General features: G+C 42.5%; 1 protein-coding gene across 1 annotated transcript in view; it reads left to right on the plus strand.

The window, feature by feature from the left end:
* Positions 1-8,092, plus strand: part of hecw1a (HECT, C2 and WW domain containing E3 ubiquitin protein ligase 1a) — a gene marked incomplete at both ends in the record, with an annotated part of 140,341 nt that extends 132,249 nt beyond the window's left edge. Inside the window, one exon of the mRNA XM_079259525.1 lies at positions 7,981-8,092. Coding sequence (XP_079115651.1) covers positions 7,981-8,092 — 112 coding nt within the window. The remainder of the gene's footprint in view (positions 1-7,980) is intronic.
* Between the last annotated feature and the right edge of the window lie 1,939 nt (positions 8,093-10,031).

The raw sequence follows: 10,031 nt of genomic DNA on the forward strand, positions 1-10,031 counted from the left end.
GATCCTGAAAGACGGACCTCCACCTGGTCTCTAGGGTCCTGAAAGACGGACCTCCACCTGGTCTCTAGGATCCTGAAAGACGGACCTCCACCTGGTCTTTAGGATCCTGAAAGACGGACCTCCACCTGGTCTCTAGGATCCTGAAAGACGGACCTCCACCTGGTCTCTAGGATCCTGAAAGACGGACCTCCACCTGGTCTCTAGGATCCTGAAAGACGGACCTCCACCTGGTCTCTAGGGTCCTGAAAGACGGACCTCCACCTGGTCTCTAGGGTCCTGAAAGACGGACCTCCACCTGGTCTCTAGGATCCTGAAAGACGGACCTCCACCTGGTCTCTAGGATCCTGAAAGACGGACCTCCACCTGGTCTCTAGGATCCTGAAAGACGGACCTCCACCTGGTCTCTAGGATCCTGAAAGACGGACCTCCACCTGGTCTCTAGGATCCTGAAAGACGGACCTCCACCTGGTCTCTAGGATCCTGAAAGACGGACCTCCACCTGGTCTCTAGGGTCCTGAAAGACGGACCTCCACCTGGTCTCTAGGATCCTGAAAGTCCTCTCCACACACACCTGGCTTCTGACAGGCAGCAGTTGAAGTGAGCTTGCAGGTGGATTCAGACAGGCTGCCTGAGGAGTGTCATGAGGAAGATGGACCGCTACAAGCAGGAGGAGAGTCAATAAAGGATTCAATAAAATGTTTCTAGAACAACTTTGCTGCATCTCTGTGTCTGAGCATCTTCTTTACAGCATTACATTCCCTACATTATCATTTATAATCCCTTTCCTGTTGCCAGATGTGCACAGCATCAGAGTAAACACCAGTTAAAACACATGTGTTTCATGTAAAAGACATTTTTATACTGAAAATATCTTTGCATATTTAAAAGCTGTTTTATTAGTGTTTTGATTTGCACTTAATGATACTAATAAGTATGTGGGAGACATGCAAAGACACATGACAGTCTGATGTTGCTTTATATAGTTAACAACTGAGATAGATCACTGTAGGCCATAATATATGATAGCATACATGACGTGTGTTTGCTGGATTATTTAATTTATGACAACTTCCCAAACAGAACTTAGTGGGATGAACTGTCCCTGACACAATAAGCCAATAATGAAGTGGGGTTGGCAATAGCCACGCACTCTGGGCACGTATGCAGGCGGGTCATACGCGTTAAAATAAATAAATAAATATACGGACCAACTCATGTTCAGCCAATCGGAGGAGGATCCTTCGTCACCTTTAATGCGATGTAGTTTCATGACGAGTAGCAAATTCATTCTCATAATTTAGCGCTTCGTTTTACTTCTGCCGGCAGAAGAATTGTGGTCAAATGCAAGTTCGTCACCACCGGTTAATGCACTACGTCCAGTGTTCCATTTGGGGCAGCACTTACCCACCATAGTGCGCACTCCAGAAGAAAGTGCGCACTACGCACTACATTCCAGTGCACAAAAAAATTGAGACACACTCATAGTATCTAAGATTTCAAGGCAATTATTTTCCAAAACTAGGTAGCAGTAATGAGCAAACCCACAAAACCACTACCTCCACAAACCACCACAGGGTGGTAGTAATGAACAAAACTCCTCACCCCTCCCACCCCTAAACACATCAAAACCACTACATCTCCACCGTTCAACAGGTTCAAACTTTATTTACAAGTTGTGTGATAACATCCAGTATTTTAGCTCCAAGAGAACCGGTAACTGTTACACAACAAATTCTTCCTCACGCTGAAAATCATCATCATTTATGATGTTTTGCAAAGTAGTAAGGAAATATTACAATATAGCATATAGAATAAACGTAGAAGAAGCTAAGCTACATGCTAAGCTAGCCATAGTTAAGTTAATTCTAACTTTATAAATATATCCGCATATATTCAGCTGATTTTAGACTGAATCAGACTAACACAGGCAGTCATGATGCAGCTATGTTACGTGTATGCACTTGGTTTAGAGACAAGTAAAAAGAATTTAAAAAAATAAATAAAAAATAAGGTGCGCTCTCTGTTAGTGAAATTAGACTGCATACAGTAGTATAAGAATTACCCTGGGCTGGAGTGCTAAAGGACTCTGCTTTATCCTGGCTGGGAATTTTGCATATGCAACAGATGATGTATGTGTTTGGAGGAGAGGCCCCCTCACCGGGTCGCTCACACAGCCCTGTGCCAGCTTGCTGTCCTTCGAGTTACAGTTAAGGCTATGAGCTGTTAGCCTAGCAAGCCAGACTCTCTTGCTCTACCAGCATAGAGTCTGGGAACTCACTTGCATCAATTGATTTCCAGGGCGGGACAAACAAGCACAAAGTAAAACAATAAGAATTAAAGCCGCAAGCGGCATCCATCGGGTCCTCGCCTCATGCCGAAACCTCCACCCGAACTCGCCACAAAGCTTCCGGGTGGATGTGAAGTAAAAGGCATGAATCCAAAACTAGTTTGTTAAAAAACAATGCACATACAGTGCTAAATGGGCATAAACGCCAAGATGGCGGACACCCCGTTGCCATGGTAACAGGTGGTCAATGCACTTTTTCACTAGCCTTGGGTTGTTACACATGTGTACCGAATTTCGTAGCCCTACGTCAAAGTAGACGATCGGGCCCCTAGGGCCCCCCCCCCCCCCCCCCCCCCCCCCCCCCAAAATGTGCCTCCCCCACAATACTTATTAAAATATGTTAAGGACCTACCAAAAATGAATGATTTCCACGTTGGTGCAGATCGGATCTATTTCTGCGAAGATATGAGTAAACCGTGTTTCATGGCGAGGAGGATATTTTTCAAGATGGCGGACACACCGTTGCCATGGTAACAGGTGCTTAATTGAGTTTTATGCTTGTCTAGGGTTGATACAGATGTGTGCCGAATTTCGTAGCCCTAGTTCAAAGTAGACGATCGGCGCCCCTAGGAGTCCCCCCCAAAATGTGCCCCCCCCACACAATACCTATTACAATGCGTTAAGGACCTACCAAATATGAATTATTGGAATTTTGGTTCCAATCGGATCTATTTCTGCGAAGATATGAGTGAACCGTGTTTCATGGCGAGGAGGATTTTTTTCAAGATGGCGGACACACCGTTGCCATGGTAACAGGTGGTTAATTGAGTTTTTTGCTTGTCTAGGGTTGATACATATGTGTGCCGAATTTTGTAGCCCTAGCTCAAAGTAGACGATTGGACCCCTAGGAGCCCCCCCAAAATGTGCCCCCCCCACAATACATATTACAATGCGTGAAGGACCTACCAAATATGAATTATTGGAATTTTGGTTCCGATCGGATGCATTTCTGCAAAGATATAAGCAAACCGAGTTTCATGGCGAGAACGCTTTTTTCCATGGGTTGCCACGGTAACACGTTTTCTCCTATCAAAAAGATTTGAATAACTTTTGGTCCCCATCTTGTCACGAAGCTCCATGGCGAATGTGGAGGCAATAGCTTGAATTGCCTCAGACTACTTCGTTCAAATACGATGCGCTTAAAGTGATAAAAAGGGCACAAACGCCAAGGTGGCGGACACCCTGTTGCCATGGTAACAGGTGGTTAATTGAGTTTTTTTGCTTGTCTTGGTTACTTATACATGTGTACCGAATTTCGTAGCCCTAGCTCAAAGTAGACTATCGGGCCCCTAGGTGCCCCCCCAAAATGCGCCCCCCCCACAATACATATTACAATGCGTGAAGGACCTACCAAACATGAATTATTTTAATTTTGGTTCCGATCGTAAATGCCAAGATGGTGGACAGCCGGTTGCCATGACAACAGGCGTTTCATTGACTTTTCTACATGTCTTGAGGTGATAGACATGTATACCGAATTTCGTTGTCCTCCGTCAAACTAAACTTTTTTGATCCCATTCTAGAGGCCATCTTTGGCGTTTCTAGGGGGCGCTGTCGAGGCATTTTTGCATTGGCGTGCATACAAACGCCAGATTATCGAAATTTTCATTGTATGTAAGTCATTTTGGATATAGCGTCTGCTAAATGACTGTAGAATACAATACAATAATTACTGATGTACATGCAAAAAAGCTCAAGATATCACTGAAATTAGTGGAAGCACATTCCATCAGCTCGCAGAGGTGCAGTATTCTTTCCAATCTGATGAAGTGTAAAAGAAACTGGTGCAGAGCTCTGAACTTTGTTGAAACAGTTGAAGCAATTTCCAGTTTATTATGCAAAAACTGAACAATAGTTTAGCTGAATTTTTTTCAGTGTCCAATCTGCATTTGATTTGAAGGGCTTTCAGCCATTCAGAAAAAAGGAAAAGTTGAACTAAACTGCTGTAAAAGATAAAGATAGTTATTAATAGTGCAAAAGCACATAGAATGAGTTGGAGCTTATAATATTTAAATGGGTGAAGTAGCACAACAGATGTAGAACCTTGAAACCATGGTTTTCTGTGCATAAATGTAACCATTGGGAGAACACGTGCTGTTATTTTATATGATGCAGTATCAGGGTTTGAATCTGTGATCTTTTGAGCCACAGCCCTTTCATTAAACCACTACAAAAGACGTAAACACTAGCAGACTTAGCAGCACACTTGCAGTAGCGTTAATTTTTTGCCATTGACCTGTTGGTCAACTGAAAAGCACCACAGACTGAAAAGAATGGAGTTTCTTTTAATTTTGGTCTTAGAGTGCCATCTAGTGGCCATGTAAAGGAACACTTTTCTTTTTAGACTATGAATCAAGAGGTACTGCACTGACTTGATATACCAAGGCCCTCCCTTCCTTGTGACCTCGTCCCATTCGGGGTTGGGGATGGTTCAGGGCTTTGGTGGCCCCCTGAGGATCTTGGCTGCTTCATTGCTGGGATGGGTGGGTTTCCAGTCCTGGCGAGGGGCCTTGGGTGGGTCAGCAGTTGGTGTTGCCTCACGGCGGTGGGGTGAGGCCATTGGCAGCGGCTGGGTCAGTGGGTATTTCCTCCTGGTGGAGGGTCGGCTTTCACCGGGGGGGTGGGTAGGCTGACCTAGATCTGCCGCTGCGGTGGGTGGCAGGTCCGTGCCCTGGTGATTGGTAGTGGTCCTAGGACCAAGACAAATGTGTATGGGGGGGGGTATAGGGGTGTGTGTATGGGGGAGCGTGGTGGTTCAAGTGGATGTAAAGAAGGGGTCCATGTGGGAATGTTGTGGGAATGTTGTGGTTTATGTGCAAGGGTGTGAGTTTGGGGGAGTGTGATAGTACATGAGTGTGTGGGGGGGCAGGGGAGTGTGATGGTGCATGAGTACGTTGGGGTGTAGGGGGATGTGTATGAGGGAACGGGGTGATGTGCATGTGGGGGGTAGTGGTGTGTATGGGTAGTGTTGTGGGGCATAGGCACAGGGTTAGGGGTGTCGGTATGGGGTAGTGTGATAGTACATGTGTTGGGAAGGGTAGGTGTGTGTATAGGGGAGTGTGATGGTGCATGAGCACGTGGGGATGCAGGGCTCGCATGTAGGAGACCCAGGACATGCTGGAGGGATTATGTCTCTCGGCTGGCCTGGGAACGCCTTGGGATTCCCCCCCCCACCCCCCCACACACACACACACAGTTGGCAAATGTGGCTGGAGAGAGGGAAGTCTGGGCTTTCCTGCTTAGGCTGCTGCTCCTGGATAAGCGGTAGAAGATGGATGGATTTTCTTTTGGTGTAGTGAGTGGTCGGGCAGCGCCCTAGCACCATTTTTTGTCCAGCCGCCACTGCTCAGACCTATGAGATGTTTTATGTGGAAAAGGAGTTTTAATCTGCTTGTAAACTCAGGGATTGCACAGATATTTTTGGATGCTTATTCCTCTAAAAGCACAAATGGCATAATAGGCTAACTTTTCCAAAGCTCTATGCTTGTGCAAGATCTTAACAGACAGATATGTCAGATAGCAATGAAAGAAAGAAACTACCATGACCATTTCAGAAGAGGTTTGGATACAATTTTGGAAAAATACATCTTCCACCACAAAGAAGATGTATTCTTAAAACGAAGGGAGCTGTTGCTCTTGCAAAAGCTGGTCACCTATACTGTACTTCACACTCCTGATACATTCTCTTCTCTACACTGTAAGAAGAATCTCCTGATGTCATGTGTAAAGTGATAAACATGGCAGTTTTCTCAGCACATCTTCAGCCCATCAACACCACCTGCTGACAGAATTTCTGAATGCGGCTGATGAAAATGAGTCTCTCTTAAATTGAAAGGTAAAATGACTAATCAAAGACAGTTATGCAGAATTTCTGGACGATATAAGAAATCAAAAGTTTCTTGGTTTAATGAAAGAGTTTAAAAAAAAGTACACATTTCATAGAGTTTCTGAGGGTAAGGAAAAAACATATTCTGGCCTTTTAACTTAATATCACATCTCAGGAAGCTTATGAGTAACATGACTGGGTAGAAAAGGAGCATTTTGGAGAATGTTTCAGATTTTTTTTCCTACTTGCATGATACCAAAAGTTCAACAGAGGTCCAACAGTTTGGAGTACCTCATGGCTATATACTTGGTCCTCTTCTTTTCTACCTGTATCTACTTCCTCTTGGCTCTATTCTCCGAAAACATGCCATTTCGTTTCGTTTTTATGCTGACGGCAGCCAGATTTATATCCCATTTGAGAAGAAGAAAAATGCGTACTCTGCGAACCAGCTACTGCAGTGCATTGCTGAAATCAAGACTTGGATGTCTTTAATTTTTTTGCCCCTAAATGATAAAAAGACAGAGGTCATATTTTTCCAACCTAGTGATGTCTCCAGAGCCCCTATTGATCTGGGTTCTTTAAGTCCCTATCTGACTCAGACAGTAACAAACCTAGGTGTGAAAATTGACAGTGACCTTGAATTTGATGTGCAGGTCAAATTGGTTGTGAAGTCCAGCTTTTTTCACTTGAGACAATTAGCGAAAGTTAAACTTCTTTGTGCCATTTTGAGATTTTAATCCATGCTGTTATCACAACCCGTTTAGACTATTGTAACGCACTTCATGTTGGTCTCAGCCAGTCGTGACTGACTCGCCTTCAGTTGGTTCAAAATGCTGCTGATCGACTCTTAACTGGTACTAAAAAAAATGAGAGCACATCACTCCAGTTTTGTCTTCACTTCATTGGCTCCCAGTTCATTTTAGAATTGATTTTAAAATCCTTCTTTATGTTTTCAAATGTCTTTATGGCCTTGCTCCCCCCATCTGGCTAACTTGCTTCGTCCGTATGTTCCTTCCTGTTCTCTTCGGTTAGCAGATCAACTCATGTTAATTGTCTCTAAGACAAAGAAGTCGAGCGGTGACTGTGCTTTTTCCGTTGTTGCTCCTAAGATTTGGAATGAGCTGCCTTTGAACATCAGACAGACCACCCTGATTGCCAGCTTTTAAATCCTTTCTTAAAACACATATTTTCCCTTTGGCTTTTAAATCAGTTTGAGAGGCTGGTTATTTTGATTTTTTTGTGCTCGTGCTGTTTTATTTTTTTTTTTAATTCACTGATTCTACGCATTTTAAATTGTCCTATTTTATGTGGTTGTGTGTTTGTGTGTGCAGCACTTTAGCAAATCTTGATTGCTTTTAAAGTGCTCTATAAATAAAGATGAGTTGAGTTGAGTTGAGACCAATTGGGTCTAATGATATGGAACAGTTTTAGAAAAAGAGGTTAAAAGAGAACAAGATGCTCCATAGAGCATCCCCTCTGGAACTACTTTTTACAGATGTGTTGCTGCCATCACAATCATTATCATCTTACATTTTCCACCAAATAATAAAATGTCTCAGTTTCATAATCTTATGTGTTGTTTATCTGCTGCTTAAATATAACTCGATGGGGTTTTTCATCAGTCATTTTTTATTTACGTTTTATACTGCTTCCCAACTTTAGAGCCTTGTTTACAACGTCTAACAATAAGTTAGAACTTACTTGTTTCTGAATTATTAATAGCAAAAAAGAACAGTGTGTTTTAGAGATAAAATCATCATACAAAATCCTTGAAATTGACTCTCACTTATCTGTCTTCCTGTTTAAGGGCTCACACCTGTTTCAACCGACTCGACCTGCCTCCCTACCCCTCCTACACCATCCTATATGATAAACTGTTGATCGCTGTGGAGGAAACCAGCACGTTTGGCCTGGAGTGAGGGGGACTAATTGGATTCTGCACCCATCTCTGTGTGACACTGGCTGGGCCAGAAATGTGGAGGGGAAACATGGGTTCAACATGTAAAGCTTTGTGGATTGTACTGGACAAAATATGATGTGGCTGTATGTGTCCCTATTCTGGTTCTGTGTATTAGCTTCTCGCTTAGTGAAAAGGATTTACGTGACTGCACCCAGCACTGAGGACGTCACGGCAGGCCTACGCTCACTTTTACATCATCTAATTCAACCAGTGAATGTCAAACTTTACAATTACTTTTTCTTCATTTTACACTTACTTTTTCAGTTCATATCTGCCCATATGCTATAAGCAACATTGAGTCATTATCATTTGCTGTACAAACAGAAATCCACCATCCCTCCAATGATGAAAATACTTATTTTGATTAAAAACAAGAAGTAAAATACAGCGAGAGAGCTGACATTATAATGGAATAGCAGTGGTTGAGAATGTGCTGGATATTATTGTTAATACAGAATAGTCTGATACAGTTATATGTGATGATGTAATTAATAACTAAGCTGAGAGATTAACTTCTGTACAAACAAAAAGAATAAATACTATTAACATAGATACAGATAATATATAAACCCTCAAAATTACTGAACGCTTGTTAAAGAAAAAATACGCAAATCCAACATTTTGACAAATTCTCATGTTTTATTGAATGTGAATTCAAATATCAATGCAAGTGATGTGTGCAAAGTTAACTACACAAATCTTTAGGTGGATTGCTCCACTAGAAACTTAAAGATCATAAATTTCAAAAAGCTTATCAGTGTAGTCGGCCTGATCCCAAAGGAGCAATCATTTTAACCTTACAGAGCTTATGAATCTTATCGAGACCAAGTACAATCCCAAGGACAAGAAATGTAGCTGTCTGGACATTTCAAATATCATATGAGCCTGCTGTTTAAAGATTTCTGAGGTAACATATGATCGTCTTTAAAAAAAAAATTTAAACATACTTTGTTAATCGCAGATGAAATTTATAATTTGGTTGAAACTCAAGTTAACTGAACAGAGATTATCTGATCTGTCCACAACAAATCCTTTAGGAGCTGAACATTTCAGATAGGAGTTGATCACTGAGATCAAACATCAGGATTTGTGAGTAAGCCAGTCACACACTAAAGCAATCAAGTTAGTTTGAAAAGGTCGGTCAGCTGAGAGTTCATTTAGCAAAAAGACAAAATGGACTGGGGAAGTGCATTCAAGGCATATTCATACACAATGCTCTTACTCTAATCCAACACAATGCATAAAATCCTTTGAAGTTTCCAACTATATCTTCTGAAACAGTTGCATCATGGACAGTCAAGGACTCGATTGAAATGACCTAACTCTGACAAAAGAAGAATCTTTGGTATCATGAAGGAAGGAAATCATCTGAAACTGCAGCTTCCCAACCAGAATCTCCCTTTGTTTTTCAGTCCAAGGGAGGAGAGAACTGAGACAACCTTTGTCTTAAAACATAACAGCTGGCTTCTACACTCCTCCTCTGTCAAAATCTTTTTGTCTGCAGCGTTTTTAAGACGGTAAGGATGCCACGTCTGCTGAGCATCAAGAGCTGTAATTTCCAACATAAAGGGCTGCTTGTGTGGGAACTGCTCGTGCTTGTATTCAAGTCTTCCACTTCTTATCTCAGACTCCACCATGTTAACCACACCCATCACAGGGTATCAAGCACCATGCAAGACATCCCTGGATCTTCTAGAAGCAGGGGCCTATGGACAAATCTTTATAATATTTGCAAAAGCCATGACCTTCCCTCCAACATGTTCAGCTTTTTAACACTTTTCCTATCTGCAGCATGACCCTCAGCATCCCTTCCTGTCCCACTGTGAAACTGTGAGACTATGTCTGGGGCTACGCTGTTTTAGGCCTCCAGTGGGTTTCAAATCTTTAATAAAGAATGT

This window comes from Telmatherina bonti (genome assembly GCF_933228915.1).
Source record: "Telmatherina bonti genome assembly, chromosome: 20".
In the NCBI taxonomy this organism is placed as follows: Eukaryota; Metazoa; Chordata; class Actinopteri; order Atheriniformes; family Telmatherinidae; genus Telmatherina; species Telmatherina bonti.